The sequence below is a fragment of the Manis javanica genome, chromosome X (assembly GCF_040802235.1).
Source record: "Manis javanica isolate MJ-LG chromosome X, MJ_LKY, whole genome shotgun sequence".
Lineage (NCBI taxonomy): Eukaryota > Metazoa > Chordata > Mammalia > Pholidota > Manidae > Manis > Manis javanica.
In genome coordinates this window covers 17326565-17343225 of record NC_133174.1, presented here as the reverse complement: position 1 = coordinate 17343225, position 16661 = coordinate 17326565, and the positions used below count along the sequence as shown (strand labels likewise).

Genomic DNA, 16661 nt, shown 5'->3' with positions numbered 1-16661 from the left:
AAGGTGAATGGTAAAATTCATGCTAATTTAAATTTTTAATTTTTCTTTACCTAGAACACATTAAACAGCAAATAGAAAACACTACATGTCTAGAGAAACCTCAGAAGAAAGGAGAAAGCTTTATATTTTAGCACCTTTAGTGACAATTTTTTCCTGCTTTTGAACAAGGGGTCCCCCATTTTTATTTTGCCCTTGATCCTGAAAATTATGTAGCTGACCTGTTGTCAAGCTTGCCCTTTCCCAGTTGGAAATGTTTTGAGAGTGAATAATATTGACTGTGAGGAGAATGAATCTTTAGTTTATGAGGGGTTGGGTTAATTTATTAGCATATATTTCTTGTGAATTGGAATGCTGTAGCTCGTGTGGGTGTTTTATTGAGAAATAAGTGAGAGTGTCTCTGGTGAAGCACAGTAGGGTAGTGGTTAAACGTGAAGGTTCTGAAGTCAGACAGACCCCAACTCTATGACTTACTAAGAATCATAGCCTTGAGCAAGTTACTTAACCCTTGTGAGCTTTGATTTTTCTCATGGTTAAATGTGGGATGGTTACAGAACTTGGAGGGTTGTGACGTCTAAATGGATCTATTTATCCAACAGATTTTTATTAAGCACTTATTATGTGCCAGGTGCTGTTCTTTCTAGGTTCTGGCAACACACCAGGAATAAAATAAAACCAAAAGAAGAAAACAAAAAAAAGTAAACTAAATTAAGGAAAATAGCTCATATCTCCACTTAATAAACTACAGAGAAAAATAAAGCACTAAAGAAAGGGGGGATTTTCTAGTTGATGGCACTGGTGGGGGTTTCGGTTTTAAAGAGGGGATTTGGGAAAGATGTCACTGAGATGACACCGGAGTGAAGAACTGAAGGGAACCGTATATATATCGGGAGTGAGTGATCCATGCAGAGGGGAAGGCAAGTGATGAGGCCTTACAGTGGGTGTGAGGCTGGTTTTCAAGAAACAGCAAGAGGTTAGTGTATGTGGGGAAGGGTGAACAGCAATGAGAGTCATAGGAGATAATTATTATTGCTGTTTTAGGAATTGGTGGAGAGGCTCTCACAGTTTATCTTTGCTGTGGGTTTATGTTGTACTGTTGCTGGTCCAAAAGTGGAAGGCCTTTTGAGAATTAGAAATTTTAATCTTGGAGTAAAATTGAAAAGGCAAGCTATTTCCTCAGATTTTCTGTCTTTAATATAAGACCTTTAAAGCTCATCTGGTTGAATCATTGAAGCAAATAAGACTGAATAGGAAATTTATTCTTTGTCTCTGATAAGATCATTGAATTTAGTTAGTGATTGTGATTGTGCATCATTTGAAGATTTGTAGGAAATCTGTATAACATCAACACCTTTCAAAATATTTAGTTGTATAATTCTTGTGGATAACTAAAATGTGAACACTACAGTATCAGTGATTTCATGGTAGGATGTAACTTAGAAGATTTGGGGCTTTATTCCCCAATAGAGGATTTTCCTAGAATTCTCACTGTATCCAATCTCTGAAGGCTAGGGAATCTGCTTTCCATGACATCACTCTTGGACTACTTCTACTTGTAGTGAGAAATAAGCAGAGGAGCATTAAATTAAAATCTTCTGATGAAAAAATGGCATTGAAGCAGGAGTGCTCTTGTTTCTTGTATTATAGGTTGACTAAATGCTAAACATACCTGAAAAGTGAAGTAATTTGGATAATAGGTGCCAACCTGGAGGCTGGAAGACCAGAGCCTTCCTAAAAGCTGTCATTTGCAATTTGGTACTGAGTTATAAAAACTTTTTGATGGACAAGAAAGAATTTCCAGTATTAAACAAATTCAGGTTGACTTACGCAGCCCTTCCTCTAAGGGTAAAATGACTGATAATAAAGTTAGTTTGTTTTCAACATTTCTTTCCTTTTAGATTGAGAAGTTGGCCACCTTGAGATTGTTGGAATTTAAGATTTTTACTTTATAGATTACAGAAATCATAAGAAATATTATGACTCAGAAATTAATTCTATTTTTATCCATAGTAAGCCTTCCATTTTCTTTCTAGTATGCAAGTATGGCATTTTCTGCATATGCATCAACTGGTGGGCTAACAGTTTAAGGATAAAGGTAGTATGAAATTATTTAAAATTTTCGTCGAAGTATGTAAACCTGGGAATCTAGCTTGTCTGGTGAATACCTTCAGTTTTTTTGTATGAATTTTCAAGCAGCTATGGGAAGAATGTGAAAACATTAAATTATTGCTTATGGAATAAATATGGAGGTTAATTTTGAAACATCTTCTATTTAATTGCCTAGAATCTTGCCCTCAAATCATAATGGCAGCCTTCTAACTGAAAAGGAAGCATTTAATTTCTTTTCCTTTAATTTCCTGTCAATTTTATCCCCACCAGACTTTTTTCTTTACTGGTCACTAGAGAGTTTCAACTGTTAGAAATTTCTGTGATATAAATAGCAGTAATAGTTTTCAAAGGCAGAGGTAGGAAGAGGGGTGTGTGTGTGTGTGTGTGTGTGTGTGTGTGTGTGTGTGTGTGTGTGTGTGTGTGTGTGTGTGTGTGTGTGTGTGTGTGTGTGTGTGTGTGTGTGTGAGCGTGTGTGTGTGTGTGTGTGTGTGTGTGTGTGTGTGTGTGTGTGTGTGTGTGTGAGCACTTATTTCTTATTGTACAGTGTGTGTGTGTGTGTGTGTGTGTGTGTGTGTGTGTGTGTGTGTGTGTGTGTGAGCACTTATTTCTTATTGTACAGTGGTACCCAAACTTTTTGGTCTCAGGTTCTCGTTATACTCTTAAAACTTATTGGGATCCTGAATAGCTTTTGTTTATATTTACCATAATAGAAATGAAAACTGGGAAATTTTAAAAATACATTGTAATTCATTTTTAAATGACACATTAAATAACATTTTTTATGAAAAAATTTTACGAAACAGAAAACAAGGTGAGGAGTGGCATTGTTTTACATTTTTGCAGATCTCTTTAATGTCTGGCTTAATGAAAGACAATAGCTTCTTTTCGGCTTTCGCATTTGGTCTGTTCTGATATCACACATGCAGCCTCTGGAAAACACACAGTGAAGAAGGTAAATAACTTGTTAAATTATTATTATGAAAGTAGTTTTATATCAATGATACTTTAATAAAAAGAAAAAAAAGAAAATAGTTTTGACCTTGTGAAGTCCTTTTAGGGGACTAGGACCCCAGTTGTCCTGGACCACACTTTGAGAATGGCTATACTAATTCTTCTGCACAGAAAATATAAGGCTTTCTTTTTTCTTTTCAATGCCAAGTTTATGAAACAAGACAAATTCTTCAATATTTCTTTCCTAAAAGTATAAGTATGCCTTGTTTCATTTGATTCCCCTTTTGGAAAAACCTACCATTTGAAATTCTGAAGGCCAAGTGTGAAATACATATATGGGTTTATAAACCATGATTTCTCTTAATCTAATGGTCCTTTTGAAAAGTGAGGATACAGAATTTCTGTACTTTGAACATTTTGTATGTCGGTAAATAACTTTTCTCTCTAAGTCCCTTAATGGATTTTTTTCATCAGCACCCATTGATTTGTAGAATTCTTACTTCAGTTTAATTTACAATAATTAGTTCTTATAATTATTAATTTATTCCCTAAACTGCCATAATTCTTTATTTAGACAATTCTTATACCTTGTGTATTTTTCTCTGTATTCTTATACTTTCCTTTTTCTGGTTATTATTTTTTATTTGCTTATACATGTGTTTCTGTGTTGTTTTTATTTTACTTTAAGCTTTGCTTTTTTTTCTTTCCTCTGTAGTTTCCAGGGTATGGATTGTGAACAACTTGATTTTGTTTCTCGTGTTCGTTTGTAAGTTTGGTTGTTGGGTGCCTTAAACATGGATGTTGTAGATCCATGCTGTCCAATAGAATACAATGCAAAACAAATAGTGATTTTAAGTTTTCTTAAAGCCACAGTTTAAAAAAGAGTGAAAAAAATGAGATTAATTTTAATATATTCCTTAACCCAATAAATCCAAAACATTTCAACATATAATCAGTATAAAAATTTATACACAATATTTAAAACTTTTTTTTACATTTTTGTACTTTTTTCAAGTCTTCTTTTTTGAAATTGTACAAGCTTTCAAAATCTGGTGCTCATTTTACATTTATAGCACATCTCAATTTGGACTAGCTGCACTTCAGGTGCTCAATAGCCCCATAGCTAGTGGCTTCCAAATTGAACAGTGCAGATATAATAGAGAGTAGCTACTCTGGTCAGGGCAGACACACCAAAGGAGTCCAGAAAAGCTAGAAAATTAGACTTGGGTGGTAAGAATAAAATGGAGAACAATGCCATTGTAAAATGAGGCCCAGTGTTTTGACTACCAGTACATCTCCTGATCTCTTCCAAATTTGCATTGTAACAAACCCAGAGGAGGTATGGGGTCTTTAGAGGGGAGTTTGAGAGGTGTCAAGTTCCTATGGTTTTATGGGTGATAAAGGAGCATTAGGCAAGAGTTGGACAAGAGAAGTCACCATTAATCAACCTCTGGTGGGGAGCCTTGCTCTGGGCATTCCAACTCCATAATAAGGTGATGATGATGATGATTCCTAACATATGGCTGCAAACTGAGGTCAGGAAGTTAAATTTCTCCAGGTCCACAGATGGTAAGTACTAGTAAGCACTCTGATTTCAAAGGTTTTGCTCCTTCTAAACATACTATTTTGTATTTTTTGTAAATCAGATTCTAGTCTTAGCTCTTTAACTAGTTGTATGACCTTGGAGAAAAATTTCATCCATGGCCCTTAGTGTCTTCATTTATCAATTTAGCAGAGTTAGCCTGGGTCCTGAGAGATGTTACTGAGAAGGTGGGCTGGGGTTCCAAGTGCTGTTGCTAGGGAGAAGAATTTCTCCAGAGTTGACTGGACTACTAACGGGTCAGGTTTAGTATATTGGTTCTAATAGCACCAAGTGAAGGGACATAATAATAATCCCTAATATTATGGTATACTTAAGGGCCAATTACTGTTCTAAGTCTTTACATATATGAACTCATTTAATCTTCACTCAACCTATGAAGTAGGTCCCATTAATATTAGTAACCCCTTTTTGCAGATAAGGGTAGAGCACAAAGAGGCTAAGTAGCTTGCCCCAGGGTCACAGAGTTAATAAGAGGTAAAATCAGGATTCAAATGTAGGCATCTGACTCCAGACCCATACTCTTAACTTACTTTCATTTAGAGACTGTATCATGTTGGTCACTGAGTATTTTGTTATTTTCTTCCCATAAAAGTGTAAAATGCTGCTGCTCTAAACTGTTAAATCTTATTTTTAGATGTGCCAAGCTTTTTCATGTAGAAAAGAAGTTACTATATCAGTAACTATCATAAGTTAGTTTTAGAAGGCAGTTTAGATTAGATAAAAATAGCTACAGTCAGCTTTCCTATACACTAACAATGAGCCAATAGAAAGAGAAATCAGGAAAACAATTCCATTCACAATTGCATCAAAAAGAATAAAATACCTAGGAATAAACCTAACCAAAGAAGTGAAAGAACTATACCCTGAAAACTATAAGACACTCTTAAGAGAAATTAAAGAGGACACTAACGAATGGAAACTCATCCCATGCTCCTGGCTAGGAAGAATTAATATTGTCAAAATGGCCATCCTGCCCAAAGCAATATACAGATTTGATGCAATCCCTATCAAATAATCAACAACATTCTTCAACGAACTGGAACAAATAGTTCAAAAATTCATATGGAAACACCAAAGACCCCGAATAGCCAAAGCAATCCTGAGAAAGAAGAATAAAGGTGGGGGGGATCTCACTCCCCAACTTCAAGCTCTACTACAAAGCCATAGTAATCAAGACAATTTGGTACTGGCACAAGAACAGAGCCACAGACCATTAGAACAGATTAGAGACTCCAGACATTAACCCAAACATATATGGTCAATTAATATTCTATAAAGGAGCCATGGACATACAATGGGGAAATGACAGTCTATTCAACAGATGGTGCTGACAAAACTGGACAGCTACATGTAAGAGAATGAAACTGGATCACTGTTTAACCCCATACACAAAAGTAAATACGAAATGGATCAAAGACCTGAATGTAAGTCATGAAACCATAAAACTCTCAGAAAAAAACATAGGCAGAAATCTCTTGGACATAAACATTAGCGACTTCTTCATGAACATATCTCCCCAGGCAAGGAAAACAAAAGCAAAAATGAACAAGTGGGACTATATCAAGCTGAAAAGCTTCTGTACATCAAAGGACACCATCAATAGAACAAAAAGGTACCCTACAGTATGGGAGAATATTTTCGTAAATGACAGATCCAATAAAGGCTTGACATCCAAAATATATAAAGAGCTCACGCACCTCAACAAACAAAAAGCAAATAATCCAATTAAAAATGGGCAGAGGAGCTGAACAGACAGTTCTCCAAAGAAGAAATTCAGATGGCCAACAGACACATGAAAAGATGCTCCACATCGCTAGTTATCAGAGAAATGCAAATTAAAACCACAATGAGATATCACCTCACACCAGTAAGGATGGCTACCATCCAAAAGACAAACAACAACAAATGTTGGCAAGGTTGTGGAGAAAGGGGAACCCTCCTACACTGCTGGTGGGAATGTAAATTAGTTCAGCCATTGTGGAAAGCAATATGGAGGTTCCTCAAAATGCTGAAAATAGACTTACCATTTGACCCAGGAATTCCACTTCTAGGAATTTACCCTAAGGATGCAGCACTCCAGTTTGAAAAAGACAGATGTACCCCTATGTTTATCACTGCACTATTTACAATAGCCAAGCAATGGAAGCAACCTAAGTGTTCATCAGTAGATAAATAGATAAAGAATATGTGGTACATATACACAATGGAATATTATTCAGCCATAAGAAGAAAACAAATCTATCATTTGCAACAACATGGATGGAGAAGAGGGTATTATGCTCAGTGAAATAAGCCAAGCAGAGAAAGACAAATACCAAATGATTTCACTCATCTGTGGAGTATAAGAACGAAAGAAAAACTGAAGGAACAAAACAGCAGCAGAATCACAGAACCCAAGAATGGACTAACAGTTACCAAAGGGAAAGAGACTGGGGAGAATGGGAGGGTAGGGAGGGATAAGGGCAGGGAAGAAGAAAGGGGGTATTATGATTAGCATGTATAATGTGGGGGGTGGGGGAAAGGGGAGGGCTTTGCAGCACAGAAGACAAGTAGTGATTCTACAGCATCTTGCTATGCTGATGGACAGTGACTGTAATGGGGTTTGTGGGGAGGACTTGGGGTAGGGGAGAGCCTAGTAAACATAATGTCCTTCATGTAATTGTAGATTAATGATAAAATTTTTAAAAAATAAAAAAAAATAGCTACAGTCTATTTACTCAGCATATCTGTATAAGTACATTACATATCTGTAAATGCATATAAAAAGAATAAATGAGAATTTTATTACTAAAATTTTTTAGAAATGTTGAATGGTGTCATTTTACAGATGCAGAGTGTAGACCAAGAAAGTTTGAGAAACTTAGAGTTCTATTTCTGCTCTAATACTGTGTTAGTTGGGCACCTTGGTTATACATAGGTAAAACCCACTTAAGGTAGTTTAGTAAAATTTATTCTAAGCATGTAAAGATTTCTGTTAGAACCCAAGGGCAGGACTAGAGCTGGGCCTAGGAATTGGAGGAAATGAAGGCATTAGGGAGCACTCCCTGTCCTCTTGTCCTGGCTTCCTGCTTCTTTCTCAGTTAACTGGCTTTCTCTGCTGCTCAGCCCACATGGCAGGCAGAAGTTGTTGCCCACAGCTGCCCTTCGACATGTTCTAGTTCCAGGCATACACAGTCAGTGCACATCTCTGTTTTTCCTTTTTCTAAATCCTTGACAAAAGAGTGTTCATGTTGATTCATATTTCCCACCCTTGACCATGTGTGACTGCAGACAGAATCACAGAGTAGAAGGCTGCCTACTAGGAATCTCCCTCAGTGGGCTGGCTGTCCAGAGAGTGGGTAGTAGCCTTACATCTTCAGGGTCTTTTGTTGCACACCTTAATAGTCTCCTGTATCTGGAGCTTAGATTGCTTTTTTGAGAAAACTGTAGTATCTTCTTTTAAATATTTCCTTCAGCTGGAACTTTTTGCAGAAAGGTGAATATTAGCTATTTGAGACCTTATCAGGTAGTGATAACTATTGAATAGAGAGGGTTACTTTGATAAGAAATGAAATGCATAGTAGTTTAGGCAATGTCAAAATAATAGGTAAATTAAACACAAAGCAGTTTACTCCAAAATATATGAATGCTGATCTGTAGCCTTCTGTTATTAAATCTCCATTAAATGTAACCAGTACATTTGGACAAGTCAGTGATAACTGGTATCCATATGATTATGAGAATGATAAGTAGATCTCAATTTTTTTCTTCCAGTTTAATTTGTTGTGTTTTGTTATTATTTTGAAAACTGATAATTAGTATGATGATGATAGCCTTCCACTATCCAGAATGTTTGATTATTCAGTCACTACACTGTGTGGTGTTCCTTTTGTTCCCAGTACACATTTGTGTGCATATGCCTTCCTTCACTGGGAAAATTCTAAGCTCATTAATTTACCTTTAAAAATAATTCAGGAGAAAAACCTGATAGCTTAACTTTAATCTTCAAAGTAGTTCAAAGTAGCACTGATTACAGTATCAAATATTTTATATCTATTTTCCAAATTATAGACAGACCAAATGAAAGTATATAGCTTTTGGAATAATGAACTACTAATAAAAAACTTGGTGTTAATTTCATCTTGTGCATACTTTGCTGTCTCATGTAAGTGAACGTATGTGGTATAGTCAATAAGACTTAAAGGTTATCTAGGGTAAAGGGGGAGAAAGAATGCCTACAATACCTCTTGATAAAGTGGGGAATACAAAAGAAAGAACTGACTGGGGGGGAGTTAGAATTATTCTGTTTAGACCTGATGATTTTAAGATCCCTGTGGGGCACCCAGAAGAGGTGTCTAGGTGATTTACTGTCTACATGCTTCCGTAAGGAGAGAGTTGGACAGAGATGGTCGAGGTAGGTATTAGTAGAAACCATGGGTTTAGAAGAAAAGAGAAAGCTACAAGAGTAGAATCCTGGGGAACACTAATGTTTAAGGAGTAGCTCAAGAAAAATGAGCCCAGGAAGGATATTGAGAAATAAGCAGCCCAAGAATACGAAGAGAATCAGGAAAATAGTGTCACAAAGCTGAGCAGATGGTGAGCCAAGGGAGTAAGTTATGCTGCAGAAGGATCCTGAGCGAAAAGGACTGGATGTAACCACTGGATTTGGCAGTTAGGGGTTTTGGGGGAAGATTTTTAAAATGAAATTTTAAATAACTTATTAATACACCTTCAATGCAGATAGATTAGAAAACATAGATTAACAAAAAGGAAACAAAAAAGCAGAAACTGCCTGATACTCTACCATCCCAAGATGACCATTTTTAACATTGTGGTATATTATCCTTTCAGATTTTTTTCTTATTTATTTATTTTTTATTTTGGTATCATTAATATACAATTATATGAGCAACATTGTGGTTACTAGATTGCTTCCATTATCAAGTCCCCACCAGATACCCCATTACAGTCACTGTCCATCAGCGTAAGATGTTATAGAATCACTACTTGTCTTCTCTGTGCTATACTGCCTTCCCCCTACATTATGTGTGCTAATTCTAATGCCCTTATTCCCCTTCTCCCTCCCTCCCCATGCCCCCTCAGGCCCTTTCCCTTTGGCAACTGTTAGTCCATTCTTGGGTTTTGCGAGTCTGCTGCTCTTTTGTTCCTTCAGGTTTTGCTTTGTTCTTATGCTCCACAGATGAGTGAAATCATTTGGTACTTGTCTTTCTCTGCTTGGCTTATTTCACTGAGCATAGTACCCTCTAGCTCCATCCATGTTGTTTTCTTATTTATTAACAAGGTTTTTTTTCTTTTTGAGATGATCTCAGACTGAAGTAACTAGGAAGTAAATTATTGAATAATGAGTAAATGACGAATTGGGTAACGCAGTTAAGTACAGAGTGTTATAGACAACATATTGATGAAACAAAGTAGTAAAATCTAGTGATAGCCTACTCACAAGAGTGGTGGAGTGTAGTACCTTTAGCATGTCCATGGAAGCTGCCTTTTCACTGTCAGCTACTGAGGACTCCACAAAATCCAGGGTGCAGAGGGGATTCCTGAAAGGCACCACCTGCCCCATAATGCCTGGCACATGGAGGTGCTCTTCCTTTTAGTAAATAAAGGGGGAGGCATTACTAATAATGTGGTAAAATTGGCAGTGACAGCCTCCCTGAAGGAAGAGGTAGAGCAGGTGACAGCAGTGACTGTGGTGCCAGTTGCTTCACTGGAGTGCTCGTGGTCCATCCAAACACCCAACCAGGAAAAGGAAGGGGCTTGGGAGACTGGGTCAGATACCAGAAGGTCTAAGCTGGAGAAGGACCAAGGTAAAGTTTGGAGATGATGGACCAAGTGAAAGAGAAGGTTAGCCAGAGAGTGGGAAGTTGACAGATTTTGAAGTAGATCATTCTGGATTGTGGTGAGTCCAACAGGTTTGAGAATAAGGTTTTAAAATGGAGTAAGGGAGAAGGCTGTAGGAGCTGAGGTGGTCAGGGAACTTTGGTTTTTGGATGAGTGATTGTATGTGAGTATTGAAGTGGTAGAGAAGATGATTCTTAGCTAGGTGCCAAAGTCGTCAGTGAAAGTGGGTGGGGGAGAGTGATCCAGCTGTGGGTATAGGATAAGTGACAGAGAGCAATAGAAAATGGATTTTATCTGAGCAAAAGGCCATGTTTTAGAAAAAAGAAAGCTAAGAGAAGCCTTAGAAGGTAGGCTTGTAAGCTATAGAAGAATATTTTGTTCTAACAAGAATATAGAAGAGTATTTTTTCCTATTTAAATCAGATTTCAGTGGAAACTTTTCTGTGACTAGCATGAGGCTGTAGGGAAATTTATTTACATTGAAGCAAGATTCTGGTGCAGTGTAAAAGCTTGAGAGGGAATTGAGGAATGGGAGGAAGCTCAGCACCATGGGAATGAGAGTTCAGGAGAGGTTAGAAGGCCTAGGCAGGTTGTGTATGAAAAGGAGAAAGTTAATTTGCTTCATAAATGTCTAATACACTGAATTAGTTTATTCTGCTTTACCTAAGAGATTTAATTATAATTCCACTATCTTGGCTTCATTTCTCTGATATGCAAAAATGTGGTTTAATTTCTTCTACAAGTTAATATTTTTATTTTAAATATATAAGCAATACATAATCTTTTTTTAAAAGATAAGGTTAATGGGGTAAGTAAAAAGAAAAAAGTAAACCTCAAAATTTCTTGAAATCCCACTACTCAGGGACATCATTTTGGTACTTATTCCTCCAGGCTTTTTCTCATCTAAACATATACATGTGTATTTAATTTTTGAAAATATACTGAGAATACTGTAGTTGCCTGCTTTTTTTCACAGAACAATACCTAATAAATATCCTTTGTCAGAATAGGTAGATTACTGCCATCATTTTTAGCTATTATAGTAATCCATTATAGGACTGCACCATATTTATTTAATAATCTATTGTTGGACTTTTGAATGCTTTCCAATTTTCTATTATAAATACGGCTAGAAAGAAAAACCTTGTTTGTACAACTTGACATATTTATCTGATTATTTCCTTTGGGTAAGTTTCTAGAAGTTTTCAGGGTCAACAGTGTGCTCTTGGTTTAATTCCTTTTTTTTTTGTCTCTCATAATTTAGTATTTGGCTGAGAAATCCATTTTGTGTTGATAATTTGGAGACATAACTAAATATATTTGGTGAAAAACGTAAAATCAGTGGGATAGGCATATTGTTAAAAGTTAACAATTTACCATTGATAGATATTTAACAGATATTTTTTCCCCAGGTGGGGAAGCCAAAACAGAGGTTTATTTGGAATAAACCTTCAGGTTGTCTTCTCCCGAAGGACTTGTACATTTAGGACTTAGGCAGTGGAATTGAGATAATTATAAAATTTAAGCTCTGAGTTAATAACATCTTGAGAATGCATGGAAATGATTAACACAGTTTTCTTTGATTACTTTTTTTCCAGATTCATGGCAGGGGACGTGGAAGGATTCTGTTCCTCCATCCATGACACCAGTGTCTCTGCTGGGTTCAGAGCACTGTATGAGGAAGGATTGCTTCTTGATGTCACTCTGGTTATTGAAGATCATCAGTTCCAGGCCCATAAAGCACTCTTGGCCACCCAGAGTGATTACTTCCGAATTATGTTTACTGCAGACATGAGGGAGCGAGATCAGGACAAAATTCATTTAAAAGGTCTAACTGCTACTGGTTTCAGCCATGTCCTTCAATTTATGTACTATGGAACTATAGAACTGAGTATGAATACTGTTCATGAGATTCTTCAGGCTGCCATGTATGTTCAACTTATAGAAGTGGTGAAGTTCTGCTGCTCTTTCCTATTAGCAAAAATCTGCTTAGAAAATTGTGCAGAAATTATGAGACTTCTAGATGACTTTGGTGTAAACATCGAGGGAGTCAGGGAGAAACTGGATACTTTCCTGCTAGACAATTTTGTTCCACTTATGTCTAGGCCTGACTTCCTATCTTACCTGAGCTTTGAGAAACTTATGTCTTATTTGGATAATGATCATCTGAGCAGGTTCCCAGAGATAGAGCTGTACGAGGCTGTGCAGTCTTGGCTGCGGCATGATAGAAGACGCTGGAGACATACCGATACCATCATTCAGAACGTCAGATTTTGTCTGATGACTTCATCCAGTGTTTTTGAGAAGGTTAGTGCATTTGAAAGCAATAGACAGGACTCATCATTTAGTTAAGACAGTATGTCTTGATAGATAATATTCCTAGGCTCGGTTAGGAGCCAAAAAGAGAATGAATAGTTTATAAGAATAGTTCATGTCTAAGAAGTCTTAATTTGTTGTAGCTTGTGCATTTAGGGTCTTTAAAGTAACATTTTGTGGGTGAGAGATGAACCATGTAGGCAGTAGAGTAGTTTTGTTGTAAAAGTACTTTTAAAATTGAAGCATTATTATTTAACCCAAGATATTGAAGTTTGCTTTAAGTTTTTCTTTTCACAAAGTAAATCAACTGGGTCAGGCTAGCTCTCTATTTTAGAAATTATTCTTAAATAATACATGCTGGAATTAGAGTTGAGTTCTGTAGCTTTGAATGATGTGTGTTAGTATGGTTTCATATTCCTCTACAATGTAGTAAGGAAACATAAAATAGCTCTTGAAAACCAATAGGCCCTAGTGGTGCTTTTCTTCTTTACTCTTACCTCATTCTGTTTTTCTTCCTGTTACACTGAGAATACTAACTAAATTTAACCACAAAAACATTATGTGTATGTCTAACATTTTGGCATTTCTGAACAAATAGACTGTAAATCCTTTTCTACATTGATCAAACATCTCTGTGCACAGTTTGCCACGTAATAGTTGTGCTATCTTAAAAATAGTCTTTCTCTAAACCAGCCTTGGCCTTTTTGCATGTAAGCATTTTTCATTTTTATATCAGGGTCTCACTTGTGATCCTTTCTTGCCCAGAGGAGAGAAAGCAGTTTCAGTAATTGCTTAACTTAATTGGTTTCTAATCACATGGTTACCTCTGGGGCTCTGTTTACATCTTGCATCTTCTTTCTAGAAAGCACCCTTAAAAGCTTTGGTCGACACCCTTCATGTTAAATAGTTCCCCAGTTTTAGTTACCAGACCTGGTGATAAAAAATATAATATTTGCAAAAGAGGGCTGTTTATACTATTTGAAAAATAAACAAATTTGCACCTTCAAATAACATTCAGCAGCCTGGCATGTTTTTTTATCCCCCCTCTGAAATGCTGTGAACTGTCATTAACTTACTCTTTTAATAGAGAACCCATTTATGGGATTTTTATTTTGTTCTCAGAATGTACTGATATGGCAGAAGAAATTGAAGCTAAACAATACTTTTTAAAATTATTTTTCACTGGGTGATAATCAGGCCCACATCAACTATGTAAATCATTTGTCTCTGATGTTTTGATTTTTTTCTTAATATATTTCTATTGTTGTCTTTCCCTGGGGAATCCTGTTTGATCTTTTATATGTTACATGCAAATGCTTTCCCAGTACTAAAACAAAAACCCTCCAACTTCAGTCTAGATGGAAGTACTTACTATAAAATAGAAAATAAAATTTCCTCTCTTGTGGGACAATATGATGGATAATTGATAGCAGTAAATGATTTTTAAGTGCTGAGCTGCAGAGTCTTTTTAATATTCCAATTATCAGTCCATAGTGGTCAATAGTGACAGTGGCTGAAAGTTAATACCATTGGGTAGTTTTGTAAATTTTATAAAACATCACTTGTACCTTCTGATAGATCTGTTAGTATATAGCATAAGAGGTGGTTATTACCCATTGGTTAGGTATTGGGAATATCAACAGAATAAAATGTTCATTCAGGCTTTCTTCTTGAATTAACTTCTGGGGAAAACTTCATAAGGCCCTGGCTGCAGAGAAATCTTTCAGCTTTCTGTTATACAGTATAGATCTTACAGTTTTATTTTAGTAATATTGGTAAGATAAATGGAAGGTAGTCACTGATTCTTTTCTTAGCAGTGTGTGTGAGTTAATGTTCATGAAAGGAATCTGTGGCTTTCTAAATGTTGAGAAACACCAAGTTAGTTAGATTTGAGACCTTATCTTTAGAAATAAAACTTCAGAAACCAAACTAAAATGGACAGTTTGGTTGGGAAACAAAAATTTGAACTATTTTACACCATACTATTTTGAGCTCCTTAAAAATAGGGCCCATCTATTTTTCCTGTACTCAGCACACTGCAGGCCTCAAAGGCCATTTTAATATCTATTATATATACATGGCACCAGAAAGGGCACAGAAAAAAGGCATGTTGTATCTGTGCTTGTCCCTTTTTAGTATGAGAATCTACATGGGGAAAAGTGTGGGTAGTTTTCATTTGTGGTTTTATCCTATTAGCTCAAATGTAGGAAAATGGAATATTGATAGTACTTTTTATTTTTAGCTTTAAATTTTTTAAAACTTTGTCTAAACATGTAGAAAATCTGAAAGCATAGTAGGATGATCACCCATAAACATATCTTGTAGGTTAGTAAGTATCATTTTGTTACGTTGGCTTTAGGTAGCAGCTAGATATCTAGAGGATGTGTATATGCCTTTATGTAAAATTTTTGTTTTTTTGCTAAACCATTTCAAAGAAAGTTGTAGACATTATGACACTTCATCTCTAGCTACTTCAGCAAGCATCTCATCTCTCAAGAGTAAGGATATTCTCCTATATAATCATTATACCATTGTTGAAATTAACAATCCTTAATAATCATGTAATATCCACTCCACTTTAGGATTTAATCAAGGTTCGTGCAGCACATTTGGTTATTATGTCTCTTAATCTAAAATTGTCCCTACTTTTCCTATTTATGATGAGAATGTTCAAACATACAAAAAGATGAAAGGGTAGCATAATGAATTCCTGTAGAGCTATCACCAAGATTCAAGAACTGTTAACATTTTACCATATTTGTTTAATACAAATTTCTTTTTTCTTTGCTGAACCTTAGAAAGTAAGTTGAAAACATCATGACATCTCATCCCTGAATACTTAACATGAATGCTTAACGTGACTCTCCTAAGAATAAGGACTTTTTCCTCCTCAATACCAATTCTACCTAGGAAAATTAACAATAAGACCCAAATGTCATCTTATAGCTGCTAGTCCATTTTCAAATTTTACCTGTTGTCCCCCAGACGTCCTAAAATCCAGTCACGATTTATGCATGGTTTTTGGTTGTCATGTTTCAGTCTAATCTTTCTTAAACTAAGCCCCTTACCTTCTTGTTTTCTTTTTTTGAGAAAGCTCACCAATTGTCTAAGAGTGTCCTACATTCTGGATTTATCAGGTTATTTTCTTGTTTTGGTGTTAATTCATTCCTTCTTAAGACACATGTACTTCTTAGCATTGTGTTTTTTCAAGGGACAATTACAGTAAAATATTGTTGTAATGCCAGAGAAAGTCTTAGAAAAGCACTTAGCAACTCTGGGCAAACTTAGAATTTACCATTCGTTTTTTGTATTAAAGACTAAGTAACACTATTTTATGACTAAAATCATCAAGAATTTTATTCATGCTATTCTGTGTTAGCTTTCTTTTAGATTCATAGAATTCCCCTCCCTTTTTTTTAAGTTTAGAGTCCTTCCATTCAATTTATTGGAATTAAAACTAGCTAAGGTGTCAAAATTATTTTCTTTTAAAAAAAGTGTATATCTATGACTCAAGAACTATGTTGTTCAATATCATAGCTTATGGCTATTGAACACTTAAAATGTGATAAGTCTGAATTGAGGTTTCAAAGATTAAAAGACAAAAAGGATATAAATTACCTCTACTAATTTTTATATTACATGTTGAAATAATATTTTTGGATATACTGGGTTAAATAAAATATATATTAAAATAAATTTCACCCTTTTGTTTTTTTAAATGTGGCTACTAGAAATTGTAAAATTGCATCTTTAGCTTGCATTTGTGACTCCGATGCTCAGATTATATTTCTGTTGCACAGTGCTGGTCTAGAAGTTGAAGTGAGTTCATTAGAAACTCTCTGAAT

At 35.7% G+C, this 16661-nt stretch overlaps 1 protein-coding gene across 4 annotated transcripts in view; it reads left to right on the top strand.

The window, feature by feature from the left end:
• KLHL15 (kelch like family member 15) overlaps positions 1–16661 on the top strand; it is a 41493-nt gene that overhangs the window by 2139 nt on the left and 22693 nt on the right. For 3 of the 4 annotated variants that reach the window (XM_037026383.2, XM_037026381.2, XM_037026379.2), the window contains one exon: positions 12099–12807. In XM_037026383.2, the coding sequence (XP_036882278.1) occupies positions 12103–12807 (705 nt within the window). In that variant the 5' untranslated portion in view covers positions 12099–12102. Of the gene's footprint in view, positions 1–2949; positions 3059–12098; positions 12808–16661 lie in introns of all 4 variants that reach the window. The other variant, XM_073227311.1, reaches the window with a different exon arrangement.